The 14,158-nt window shown below is 38.3% G+C and overlaps 1 protein-coding gene across 2 annotated transcripts in view; it reads right to left on the bottom strand.

Annotated features, from left to right (window-relative positions):
- The window catches only part of UNC80 (unc-80 subunit of NALCN channel complex), a 230,563-nt gene that overhangs the window by 122,625 nt on the left and 93,780 nt on the right, over positions 1-14,158 (bottom strand). For both annotated transcript variants that reach the window (XM_024738362.1, XM_024738363.1), the window contains exons 23-24: positions 10,708-10,920; positions 7,229-7,364 (exon numbers count right to left, since the gene is read on the bottom strand). In XM_024738362.1, coding sequence (XP_024594130.1) covers positions 7,229-7,364; positions 10,708-10,920 — 349 coding nt within the window. The remainder of the gene's footprint in view (positions 1-7,228; positions 7,365-10,707; positions 10,921-14,158) is intronic.

Genomic DNA, 14,158 nt, shown 5'->3' with positions numbered 1-14,158 from the left:
TTCTAATAATCTGAATCTTAATATTTTAATTTCATTTTAAATATAATATACTCTGATTAAATATTTCAGGGATTTGAGAAGCTTTTCACGTTTAATTTTATTTGCTCTACCACTTTTTAACATTTATTTATTTATTGTAACATCTTTATTGGAGTATAATTGCTTTACAATAGTGTGTTAGTTTCTGCTTTATAACAAAGTGAATCAGCTATACATATACATATATCCCCATATCTCCTCCCTCTTGTGTCTCCCTCTCACCCTCCCTATCCCACTCCTCTAGGTGGTCACAAAGCACCGAGTTGATCTCCCTGTGCCATGAGGCTGCTTCCCACTAGCTATCTATTAAACATTTGGTAGTGTATATATGTCCATGCCACTCTCACTTCATACCAGTTAACACTTCCCCCCACCCCGTGACCTCAAGTCCATTCTCTATGTCTGCGTATTTATTCCTATCCTGCCCTTAGGTTCTTCAGAATTTTTTTTTTTTTTAGATTCCATATACATATGTGTTAACATATGGTATTTGTTTTTCTCTTTCTGACTTACTTCACTCTGTATGATAGACTCCAGGTCCATCCACCTCACTACAAATAACTCAATTTCGTTTCTTTTTATGGCTGAGTAATATTCCATTGTATATATGTGCCACAGCTTCTTTATCCATTCATCTGTTGATGGACACTTAGGTTGCTTCCATGTCCTGGTTATTGTAAATAGAGCTGCAATGAACACTGTTGCACATGACTCTTTTGGAATTATGGTTTTCTCAGGATATATGCCCCATAGTGGCATTGCTGGGTCCTATGGTAGTTCTATTTTTAGTTTTTTAAGGAACCTCCATATTGTTCTCTATACTGGTTGTATCAATTTACATTCCCACCAACAGTGCCGGAGGGTTCCCTTTTCCCCACACCCTCTCCAGCATTTATTGTCCGTAGATTTTTTGATGAGGCCATTCTGACTGGTGTAAGGTGATACCTCATTGTAGTTTTGATTTGCTTTTCTCTAATGATTAGTGATGTTGAGCATCCTTTCATGTGTTTGCTGGCAATCTGTATACCTTCTTTGGAGAAATGTCTGTTTAGGTCTTCTGCCCATTTTTGGATACAGTTGTTTGTTTTTTGGATATAGAGCTGCATGAACTGTTTCTAAATTTTGGAGATTAGTCCTTTGTCAGTTGCTTCATTTGCAAATATTTTCTCCCATTATGAGGGTTGTCTTTTCATCTTCTTCATGGTTTCCTTTGCTGTGCAAAAGCTTTTAAGTTTCATGAGGTCCCATTTGTTTATTTTTGTTTTTATTTCCATTTCTCTAGGAGGTGGGTCAAAAAGGATCTTGCTGTGATTTATGTCATAGAGTGTTCTGCCTAAATTTTCCTCTAAGAGTGTGATAGTGTCTGGCCTTACATTTAGGTCTTTCATCCATTTTGAGTTTACTTTTGTGTATGGTGTTACGGAGTATTCCAATTTCATTCTTTTAAATGTAGCTGTCCAGTTTTCCCAGCACCACTCATTGAAGAGGCTGTCCTTTCTCCACAGTATGTTCTTGCCTCCCTTGTCATAAATTAGATGACAATATGTGCGTGGGTTTATCTCTGGGCATTCTATCCTGTACCATTGATCTATATTTCTGTTTTTGTGCCAGTACCATACTGTCTTGATTACTGTAGCTTTGTGGTATAGTGTGAAGTCGGGGAGCCTGATTCTTCCAACTCCGTTTTTCTTTCTCAATGTTGCTTTGGCAATTCGGGGTCTTTTGTGTTTCCAAACGAATTGTAAAATTTTTTGTTCTAATTCTGTGAAAAATGCCATTGGTAGTTGGACAGGGAGTGCCTTGAATCTGTAGATTGCTTTGGGTAGTATAATCATTTTCAAAATGTTGATTCTTCCAATCCAAGAACATGGTATATCTCTCCGTCTGTTTGTATCATCTTTAATTTCTTTCATCAGTGTCTTATCGTTCTCTGCATACAGGTCTTTTGTGTCTCCTTAGGTAGGTTTATTCTTAGATATTTTATTCTATTAGTTGCAGTGGTAAATGGGAGTGTTTCCTTCATTTCTCTTTCAGATTTTTCATCATTAGTGTACAGGAATGCAAGACATTTCTGTGCATTAATTTTGTGTGCTGCTAGTTTACCAAATTCCTTGATTAGTTCTAGCAGTTTTCTGTTGACATCTTTAGGATTCTCTATGTATAGTATCATGTCATCTGCAAACAGTGACAGCTTTACTTCTTTTCTGATTTGGATTCCTTTTATTTCTTCTTCTTCTCTGATTGCTGTGGCTAAAACTTCCAAAATGATGTTGAATAATAGTGGTGAGAGTGGACAACCTTGTCTTGTTCCTGATCTTACAGGAAATTGTTTCAGTTTTTCACCATTGAGAATGATGTTGAGAGTGGGTTTGTTATTTATGGCCTTTATTATATTGAGTTAAGTTTCCTCTATGCCTACTTTCTGGAGGGTTTTTATCATAAATGGGTGTTGAATTTTGTTGAAAGCTTTTTCTGCATCTATTGAGATGATCATCTGGTTTTTCTCCTTCAAGTTGTTAATATGGTTTATCACATTAATTGATTTGAGTATATTGAAGAATCCTTGCATTCCTGGGATAAACCTCACTTGATCATGGTGTATTATCATTTTAATGTGCTGTTGGATTCTGTTTGCTAGTATTTTGTTGAGGATTTTTGCATCTATGTTCATTAGAGATATTGGTCTGTTGTTTTATTTCTTTGTGACATCTTTGTCTGGTTTTGGTATCAGGGTGATGGTGGCCTCATTGAATGAGTTTGGGAGTGTTTCTCCCTTTGCTATATTTTGGAAGAGTTTGAGAAGAATAGGTGTTAGCTCTTCTCTAAATGTTTGACAGAATTCGCCTGACAAGCCATCTGATCCTGGGCTTTTGTTTCTTGGAAGATTTTTAATCATAGTCTCAATTTCAGTGCTTGTGATTGGTCTGTTTATATTTTCTATTTCTTCCGCTTCAGTCGTGGAAGGTTGTGCTTTTCTAAGAATTTTTCCATTTCTTCCAGGTTGTCCATTCTATTGGCATATAGTTGCTTGTAGTAATCTCTCATGATCCTTTGTATTTCTGCAGTGTCAGTTGTTACTTCTCCTTTTTCATTTCTAATTCTGCTGATTTGAGTCTTCTCCCTTTTTTCTTGATGAATCTGGCTAATGGTTTATCAATTTTGTTATCTTCTCAAAGAACCAGCTTTTAGTTTTATTGATCTTTGCTATCATTTCCTTCATTTATTTTTCATTTATTTCTGATCTGATCTTTATGATTTCTTTCCTTCTGCTAACTTTGGGGTTTTTTTGCTCTTCTTTCTCTAATTGCTTTAGGTGTAAGGTTAGGTTGTTTATTTGAGATGTTTTCTGTTTCTTGAAGTAGGACTGTATTACTATAAACCTCCCTCTTAGAACTGCTTTTGCTGCATCCCATAGGCTTTGGATCATCGTGTTTTCATTGTCATTTGCTTCTACATATTTTTTGATTTCTTCAGTGATCTCTTCATTATTAAGTAGTGTATTGTTTAGCCTCCATGTGTTTGTATTTTTTACAGATTTTTTTTCCTGTAATTGACATCTAGTCTCACAGTGTTGTGGTCGGAAAAGATATGTGATACGATTTCAGTTTTCTTACATTTACCAAGGCTTGCTTTGTGATCCAAGATATGATCTATCCTGGAGAATGTTCCATAAGTACTTGAGCAGAAAGTGTATTCTGGTGTTTTTGGATGGAATGTCCTATAAATATCAATTAAGTCCGTCTTGTTTAATGTATCATTTAAAGCTTGTTTTTCCTTACTTATTTTCATTTTGAATGATCTGTCCATTGGTGAAAATGGGGTGTTAAAGTCCCCTAATATGATTATGTTACTGTCAATTTCCCCTTTTGATGGCTGTTAGCATTTGCCTTATGTATTGAGGTGCTCATATGTTGGGTGCATAAGTATTTACAATTGTTATATCTTCTTGGATTGATCCTTTGATCATTATGTAGTGTCCTCCTTCGTCTTTTGTAATAGTCTTTATTTTAAAGTCTATTTTGTCTCATATGAGAATTGCTCCTCCAGCTTTCTTTTGATTTCCAGTTGCATGGAATACCTTTTTCCATCCCCTCACTTTCAGTCTGTATGTGTCCCTAGGTCTGAAGTGCGTCTCTTGTAGACAGCACATATACAGGTCTTGTTTTTGTATCCATTCAGCCAGTCTACATCTTTTGGTTGGAGAATTTAATCAATTTACATTTAAAGTAGTTATCAATATGTATGTTCCTATTAGCATTTTCTTAATTATTTTGAGTTTCTTATTGTAGGTCTTTTCCTTCTCTTGTGTTTCCAGCCTACAAAAGTTCCTTTAGCATTTGTTGTAAAGTTGGCTTGGTGGTGCTACATTCTCTTAGCTTTTCTTGTCTATAAAGGTTTTAATTTCTCTGTCGAAACTGAATGAGATCCTTGCTGGGTAGAGTAATCTTGGCTGTAGGTTTTTTCCTTTCATCACATTAAATATGTCCTGCCACTCCCTTCTGGCTTGCAGAGTTTCTGCTGAAGGATCAGCTGTTAACCTTATGGGGATTCTCTTGTATGTATTTTGTTGTTTTTCCCTTGCTGCTTTTAATGTTTTCTTTGTATTTAATTTTTGATAGTTTGATTAATGTGTGTCTTGGCATGTTTCTCCTTGGATTTATCCTGTATGGGACTCTGCACTTCCTGAACTTGAGTGACTATTTCCTTTCCCATATTGTGGAAGTTTTCAACTATAATTTCTTCAAATATTTTCTCAATCCCTTTCTGTTTCTCTTCTTCTGCGACCTCTATAATTCGAATATTGTTGCATTTAATGTTGTCCCAGAGGTCTCTGAGACTCTCCTCAATTCTTTTTGTTCTTTTTTCTTTATTCTGCTCTGCAGTAGTTATTTCCACTATTTTATCTTCCAGTTCACTTATCCATTCTTCTGCTTCAGTTATTCTACTATTGATTCCTTCTAGAGAATTTTTTAGTTCATTTATTGTGTTGTTCATCATTGTTTGTTTGCTCTTTAGTTCTTCTAGTTCCTTGTTAAACATTTCTTGTATTTTCTCCATTCTATTTCCAAGATTCTGGATCATCTTTACTATCATTACTCTGAATTCTTTTTCAGGTAGACTGTCTATTTCCTCTTCTTTTTTTTGGTCTGGTGGGTTTTTACCTTGCTCCTTCATCTGCTGTGTGTTTCTCTGTCTCGCATTTTGCCTAACTTACTGTGCTTGGGGTCTCCTTTTCACAGGCTGCAGGTTCATATTTCCCGTTATTTTTGGTGTCTGCCCCCATTGGCTAAGGTTGCTTCATTGTGTTGTGTAGGCTTCCTGGTGGAGGGGCTAGGGCCTCTGTTCTGGTGGATGAGGCTGCATCTTGTCTTTCTGGTGGGCAGGTCTGTGTCCAGTGGTTTGTTTTGGGGTGTCTGAGACCTTATTATGATTTAAGGCAGCCTCTCTGCTAATGGGTGGGGTTGTGTTCCTGTCTTGCTAGTTGTTTGGCATATGGGGTCCAGCACCATAGCTTGCTGGTTGTTGAGTGGAGTTGGGTCTTCACATTTAGATGGAGATCTCTGGGAGAACTTTCGCTGTTTGATATTATGTGGAGCCGGGAGGTCTCTTGTGGACCAATGTCCTGAACTTTATTCAGGTATTTCAGAGTTGCAGGGTACATCAAGTTGATTGTGGAGATTTAATCCACTGCTCCTGAGGCTGCACAGAGAAATTTCCCTTTCTCTTCTTTGTTCGCACAGCTCCTGGGGTTCAGCTTTGGATTTGACCCTGCCTCTGCATGTAGCTCGCCTGAGGGCAACTGTTCTTCGCTCAGACAGGACAGGGTTAATGTACCAGCTGATTATGGGGCTCTGGCTCACTCAGGCAAGGGGGAAGGAGGGGTGTGGATTGCAGGGTGAGCCTGCAGCGGCAGAGGCTGATATGACGTTGCAACAGCCTGAGGCACACCGTATGTTGTCCCAGGGAAGTTGTCCCTGTATCACAGGACCCTGGCAGGGGTGGGCTGCACAGGCTCCCAGGAGGGGAGATGTGTATAGTGACCTATGCTTGCACACAGGTTTCTCGGTGGCTGCAGCAGCAGCCTTAGTGTTTCATGCCTGTCTCTGGGGTCCGCGCTGATAGCCATGGCTCACACCCATCTCTGGAGCTCATTTAGGCGGTGCTCTGAATCCCCTCTCCTCGCGCACCCCAAAACAATGGTTTCTTATTTCTTAGGCAGTTCCAGACTTTTTCCCGGACTCCCTCCTGGCTAGCCGTGATGCACTAGCCCCCTTCAGGCTGTGTTCACACAGCCAACCCCAGTCCTCTCCCTCGGATCTGGCCTCCAAAACCCAAGCCTCAGCTCCCAGCTCCCACCCGTACCAGCGGGTGAGCAGACAAGCCTCTCAGGCTGGTGAGTGCTGGTCGGCACTGATCCTTTGTGGAGGAATCTCTCTGCTTTGCCCTCTGCACCCCTGTTGCTGTGCTCTCCTCTGTGGGTCTGAAGCTTCCTCCCTGCCCACCTCTACCTCCACCAGTGAAGGGGCTTCCTATTGTGTGGAAACTTTTCCTCCTTCACAGCTCTCTCCCAGAGGGGCAGGCCCCACCCCTATTCTTTTGTCTCCCTTTTTTCTTTTTTCTTCTGCCCTACCCAGGTACGTGGGGACTTTCTTGCCTTTTGGGAGGTCTGAGGTCTTCTGCCAGCATTCAGTAGGTGTTCTATAGGAGTTGCTCCACATGTAGGTGTATTTCTGATGTATTTATGGGGAGGAAGGTGATCTCCACGTCTTACTCCTCCACCACCTTGAAGGTCTCCCTCAGGTCTAACCCTTTTTTAAAACTCCAAGAGCAGTAATAAAATACAAACCCTGACCAGCCCTCTTCTGGGGCAGCACAACTACGTTTTCTCAAGTAGGCCTAAAACTGATCTTCACATTTACAATATTAAGAGTCAGAGACTTCAAAGCAGTGAGTTTTCCATATTGCCAACTCTTCGCCCCTGTCTACAGTCTTCTCCTTCTGGTTCCTGCTCTCTCTTTGTGTGGCTTTATGCACATGCTCACATCCATGCAGAGGGAATAGGGGAGAAGGTGCAGTTGGAGACATGGGAAGGTGGTAAGAATGTGAAAGAGGAAAGAGAAATATTACGTGCTCCTAAAGCAGAGGTTCTTACAAGCAGGGGTTCTTGTAGTAAAGGGAGTCTCCTTACTGTCATCTAAAAAGTCTTCCTCATCATCCTCCTTTCTCAGTCTCCTCTTGGTCTCCTCATCATAAATGAGACCCAGCAGGTTGGCTGGGCTCTCACTTTCCCCATGGCACAGCTCATTCAACCGGACGCCAATTGCCTACCATGAAGAGAAGAAGAATGAAACAGCATGAGATACGTCAGACTGTAAAATAGGCTCTCACATTACAGAGGTCACCAGAAGCCAATTAATGGGAATGATTTTCAGCATAAGCCTCCTCTGTCTGCCACAGTGTTGTTACCACCATGTTTCATTTCCCAATGTGGGAACCCAGAGAGGGAAGGCACTGATGCTATCTCTAAGGTCACTGTGTCTAAAGACTTTTAGGAAATGGAATGGCATTTTTTATTCTTATACAAAACATTTTCTGAAAATATTCCTATTTCCTCAAAGGTCATCTATTTTATAGGTTTCACACAAGGGAGTATGTGGTTGATTTTGTTGTTGTTTGTCAGGTTTTTTTGTTTGTTTTGTTTTGCAGTTGTTTCTAATGAAGGATTTTGCTGCAGTAAGAAATAAGAAGTCACAGTTCTTCAGACTGTTTCTGATTATGCTATTTTATGAGAAAGGCACTATCATGCTAATGAGCTTGGAGATTGGCATGAATTCTGGAACTGCGATTTTATTTGTATCTGTCATCATATATGCAATCAATGACTTTCTAATAGACTTTGCTCCCCCCCTCCATGATACACTATGAATGAGAAAGAAATATTCTTTTGATAGTGTACCCAACATCAACATTAGAAATATGATTTTTAGTAAGTCAGCACATGGGCAATACTGGCTCTTACAAGGTATTCATAAAACCAGTACTTACTATCTGTTCTTCTGAATCATCATGTAGTATTGTCTGATTTACCAAAAGGAATTTTCCAAATGAAAAGACAAAATATGCTACCTCTATCTAATTCCTTTTACATTCCAATGACAAATTGTATGCAACAAAAGAGGAGATGCATGCTTAAGAAAGAGAGTCAAAAAGCTAAAATGAACACTGAACATAGAATTTGACAGTTTGGTTACTCTGTGCATTAATACGAACAAAATTCCAGCTACTTTCCTTTTTTCTTCCTATATCATCCTTTTCAAATATTTAGAAAAGTTACTACATTCTGGGCATGCAAGAGATTAGATTCACTACTGGAAACTGACAAAGATATGTCCAGAACACTTTAAATAAAAACACAAATTGTTTGAACGTCTTGGCTATCTGAAAACAAAGGTGTCTGCTTAAACTCTGGAATTAAGTGGGGAGTAACAAAAACCACAAAAAGGAGAAAGAAAGCAGTGTAGAAAAATATCACAGCATCCTAAAATTTTAGCTGCTAACCTGAGAAGTTTTAAGCAAACAAAACATAAAAGCAAAAACCACCACCTCAACAAAAAGCCTTGTCCTGATGCTACTCTTTTGGAAATCCTCTCTAAGGAAGGAGATGTGGAATTATGAGTCTGGAGTGGAGCCAGCAGATTTAATAGTGAGATTTACAGGGGAAAAAAAAAAATCTACATCGATCCTCCCAGGATGCTGAAACCAAGCAATTTAAGTTAAACCCACAGTTCATAAAGCTTAAAAGGTTGCTCAAAAAATGAACTTGTCTGGGATAACACTAAATAATAATTTAGAGCTGTCTGTCTCTTCTAAGACCAGAAAAGTGCCTTGGGAATATGTTTATTCCTTTGTCATTCATCAAATATTTATTAGGTGAGGTAATTTGTTACGTATTAAGTAAAAATAAAGTTGAATAAATTGTTATAGTACATCAGTATCTTTGTTTAATGTGCCCTAGTAGATATAAACCTTCATAAAGAAGGATCATTGTTTGGCACTTAGGAAAGTTAGGTTGAAAGACTTGCTCTAGGTTGCTCAGCAACCTTGAACTCGGAGTCAAATAGGGTATCTGACTCTGTGTCTTGCTCTTTACTTCAAGGAGCTTACAGTCTATTGGGGTGGTAATAACATACCAAAATAACAGTCGTGTAAAAGACTGAAAGCACTTTATTTATTAGAATATGGAGAAATCAGATTCATCTCAGAGGATCATACAAAGTTTCATTCCTGTAGATTCTGAAGAATTGCTGTGTAGGCAAATGGGGAAGGGGGAAAGTGGATATTCCAGATGGAGAGTTTCAAAAGATCCATATTCAGGGAAATGCACTGACATGTTCAGACTGACAAATAAGCCAATTGGTTGAAGCACAATTTTGTGAGAGGAAATAATGTGCCTGAGGGCTTGGAAAGGTAGATTGTGACTAGATCCTACAGTTCATGCAGCTGGACTTCATTTTGCATTCTGAAGAAGGATGAAAGGTACTTTCTGAGTGGGGGAGAACCTTATCACTCATTCGAGGAACACTGTGATAGCTGCCTAACAATGCACAGAAAAATCATATACCCTGCTTGCAAGAATTAATATAATAACATTATTATTGAACACCTCTTAGATGCAAAGCATTGAGATAAATGTTTTTTAGATACATTAGCTCATTTGCCTTTATCATCTATAATCTTGGTGTGATTTGAACAAAGGTTGTGGAGAGAGCAGCAATGCCAGGCTAAGCAATTTGGGTTTTATCCCAAGGGAAAAGGAGGGCCACTGAAGCACTATAATGTGATCTGCATTTTAGCCTAATCACTCTGACAGCAGTTTGAAGAATGAATTGGAGGGAGCAAGTCTGGAGGCTGGAAGATAAGTACGAATGTTCTGCTTTTAGATGAGCTACGCCAAAGGGAGATGATTTTACTGGCAGTGTGTAGGATGGGTCAGATGAGGGGAGATTGTGGGAGGAGACTAAATAGGAAAATGCTTTCGTCATATAGATGAGAAGTAATGAAGTTCTGACCTAAAAGGGCATCAGTGACATGGAAGAGGTGGAATCAATAAGAAAAGAAGGTTTGGAATATGTTCAAGGCTGTCATCTTAGATGATGGTGGTACTATCAATAAGAATAGAAAATTCAAGATGGGGGTGTGTTTAAATGGAGAGAAGGGTTTTGTTTTGGTCAGACTGAGTTTCAGGACATTGAGTGAATGCCTCCAAAGTACAGTTGGTGATGCCGGTCGGGGATCCAAAGAGTGCTATGGATAGAGACGTGTGTGTCCCTGGCATACAGCTAAGAGTTGAAAATACAGGAATAAATGTAATTCTGGTGCAGAATATACAGGAAGAAATTATAAGAGATGCTGAGAATGTTTACATTTATAGAAAGGAAAGAGGCAGAGGACCAGGAAAAGAGACAGAAGAGATAATAATGTCTAACTTTGTCGATTTACTGGGAAGATTAAATGAATTACACTTATTTTCCCCTGAAATGTTCTGTTCAGTGCCTGGTACATAACCGATACTCAATAAACTGTCTCCCAAACAAATGAAGAAACATAAACACAAAACTTCTTCACTTCACTCAGCCTAATTTTTATAGAAGAAAATCAAAAGCTCACGTCTCCCCATTGGTAGAAGAGCTTGGCAGCGTTCCACTGCAGCTTCTGGTTCCGCTTGTTGCCCACAATGGGAGACCGTCCCCTGGAAAGGCCTTTCTTGGTGATATTCACATGATGCCCTTTCATCCACTCTGGCCAGTTGCCACGGTTGCAGCGGTAAACAAAACGAGCACATTCCAGGAACAGCGCTGCTCTGGCTACTACAGGCGCTTCCTGAGTAGGGTTGTTAAGGAAAGAGTAATGTAGGATTAACAAACAATGAAGTTGAACTTAAATTGAATGACTATATACTCTTAGTTTATTTTCGTCTCCGTGTTTTGACTTAGTTTAGCCATATTTCCCAGGGTAGTGTTAGCATGGTTACAATAGTAGTGGGAAATCTGGGAAATGAATCCATGAAGGCAAATTTGGGTATTGAAAAATTAGACATTTTAAGTAGGTTTCTGAGTTTAGTTTTCTCCTTTTGGAGAATATCCAGTAATTTCATGACTCTTTGCATATTTCAGAGACAGCTGGGATTTAAGTGTGAAATAATTTTTAATCAGAAGGTTTTAAATATGATGCTTTTTTTAAACCTAAAATTAACATGATGCAAACACATATTCAATTTCTAGAACTAGTCGTATGTTAACCAAGGGTGTCAGTAGGGATTTTGTTATGTAGGACCATCCACAAGCTCCAAGCAAGTGCAACTGCTCCCTCGTTTTGCCTAGTAAGAAAAGGAAGAGCTTACTACATTAGGCTGAGTTGTGAAAGAAAACAGAGAATAAAATGGGGCCTGAAATGGAAAACGACAAACAAACAAATAAATAAATAAATTTGATTGAGTTAGTCTCTTTCCCCAATTTTTCATAAACAACAGACCAAATTCTGCTCAAATAGGCATGGTTTCAATTGAAAATGTTTGACAAAGAGGAAACTGCTTAATTGATAAATGAAAAATAGAGCATTTGTTCAGGAAAATAAAAATATGGCTCCATCTTGTCAAGACGTGCTTGAAAAAATAAAAGAAACAGCTTTTAGTTGATACCCAGAAACTGGTAAGAGTGAGATATCTACTGAATTCTTTATAAGCCAAAAAAAAAAAAATGATAATAATAAGGGAAGGAGTGTGAAGTTTCCCATAGGTCAACAGGTCACAAAAAGTACATACATCAAAAATTCATTCGTGCCAGTTAAAAAAATATACATCACAATATTAGCTATCACCTCAGTTACCTAATAACCATAGGTTGCTTAGTAAGCACATGTTTTCAAATTGAAACCGTTTTCATCGTTCAAGCAATAGCATTCTTAACAATCCATCGATCCATAATGCTAAAATAGGGGCTAATATACAGAGAATATCAATATGTGCCAATAAGTTTTTATAAATTGTAATTATCATAACAACCCTGTGAAACAATATCTTCATTTTAATATTTTTTTAAAATGAGGTATAATTTTTCCACTATTATATAGCTGGGAAGAAATCGACACAGGATTCAATCTCAGGTCTCTCTCATGCCCAGATCTGTACTAGTTCCTCTTTGTATCTACATTGTCTTAATTTATACTCATATAAGCCTTGGGAAAAGATGATTTCTAGAATGCATGTAGAAAGTCACTGTTTACAAATGGGACAATTGGGACTTCCCTGGCGGTCCAGTGGTTAAGACTCCACGCTCCCAATGTAGTGGGTGCAGGTTCAATCCCTGGTTGCAAACTAAGATCCCACAGGCCATGTGGAACAGCCAAAAAATTAAAAAAAACAAGAGACAATGTCATATAATGTTATTTACTAAAATACAAATGTATAATCACATCATTTTCCCATTTAAAATATATTATAGGTTCAATCTACCTCAGTCATCAATGAATAAAGATAACTGACATTTGTTATTTGGTTCACCTCTCTCTCTATCCCCATCTCAAGTGCTCTGTGGTCCAATTATGTCAAACTGGTCAGTCTCCCAGATATGACATCTCATACGTTTCCATGTGTTGTTTCCATGACTTGCAGAGCCTTTAAGCCCCTTTTCCATGTAGAAAATTCCCACTTTAAGCTTCAGTTTAGTTACCTCCTCCAAGAAGCCTTCCTTAATCCCTTCGTTCTTCAGGCAGAGTTGGCTCCTTCATACTGTGGAGTACCACACTATCTCAAATACCCTGGATGATTCAAGTAAGTTAGCCCATTAAGCAATTTCTCATTGTCTAAAACTTAAATGAAACCATCAAGAATTCTAATAAGAAATTTATTTATGTTGGGACTTAATTTTACAAAGCATTTGTTGTATTGCCATGACAAAGTTAATCTATGTGAAAAAGCAAAATACAAGATAAACACAATGGTGAGACTCTATCATTAATAAAAGATGGACACTGATGATGAGAAACTATCATCAACTGCATCGGTGCCAAGACTTGGCAGCAGGTCACAGGGATAGAAAGACTTTAGATTGCAAAGGGTCAGATGACTTTCTGTATCAAACCTATCATTACTGTGGTGCCATAATATACCGACTAAATATCTATACTCTCTTCTTGTATTAAATATTCATTTTACTAAACATCTCAGATATGCTAATCTGCATCTGGAAAAGGCTGGAACATCTATCTCTAAAAACGAATGCCAGTCTGGAGGGCAAGACGAGTGATGCAAATTTATTTTTAGCCTGTCACATTTTGACACATTTCCAATAAAAAACAATGGGATTCATTGCTTTATAATGGGAAGACAGAAACAACCTTGTTGGAATAGCATTATGTTATGAACCCTGGCTCCTTCATGATGAACAAGGGTAAAACTTAACCTAACTCAAATGTATGGGGCAGAGGTGGGTTTTTTTTTCTTTTAATTGCTCTTAACTATTAGATAGCACTGAGAGGAGTAACGGAAGATGAATAAAAAACTCAAATTGTGCTATGTAAGGTTTCCTATGTCGATTGGCTTGCCTTCTTTAGAAAATATGTTTTTATTTGGTTAGGAAGCTCAACGTGTTTTGAATGAAAAAAGATTTTAATTCTCTGCTCTGAAAAGCTTCTTATGATAAAACCCAGACATCATCAGTTATCGGCCCTAAGAAATCCTAATCTAAGTTGGGAAATAGAATTGAGATCATTATCAAAATAATTCCCATTAATTAACCATACAGCACATTAAAGGGAGGGTTGGTTATTATCTGATAAATTTGATCCATGTAAATTGGATCAAACCCAGTAACTTTTGGAAATGTCACTGTTCGAATTAAGGGATGATGACATAGCGTGACTTAAATACTGCCTTCTTATTATAAGCCTCATAAACCTGGTAGGTGAAAGCACACTTGGGATGGCACTGAGTACTACCAATTTCTGGGATATTGTAGTATGTATGTTACTGTACAGAAAACAGAGGATACTGCTGCAGTACAAAGCTAAGTACTCAACTATGAATCCTAGTAGAAGGTACTTAGCAACAAGTATCAACTTC

The sequence above is a fragment of the Neophocaena asiaeorientalis genome, unplaced genomic scaffold, assembly GCF_003031525.2.
Source record: "Neophocaena asiaeorientalis asiaeorientalis breed wild unplaced genomic scaffold, Neophocaena_asiaeorientalis_V1.1 scaffold258, whole genome shotgun sequence".
In the NCBI taxonomy this organism is placed as follows: domain Eukaryota; kingdom Metazoa; phylum Chordata; class Mammalia; order Artiodactyla; family Phocoenidae; genus Neophocaena; species Neophocaena asiaeorientalis.
The sequence above is the reverse complement of the archived record's forward strand: the minus strand, read 5'-3'. Positions and strand labels throughout refer to the sequence as shown.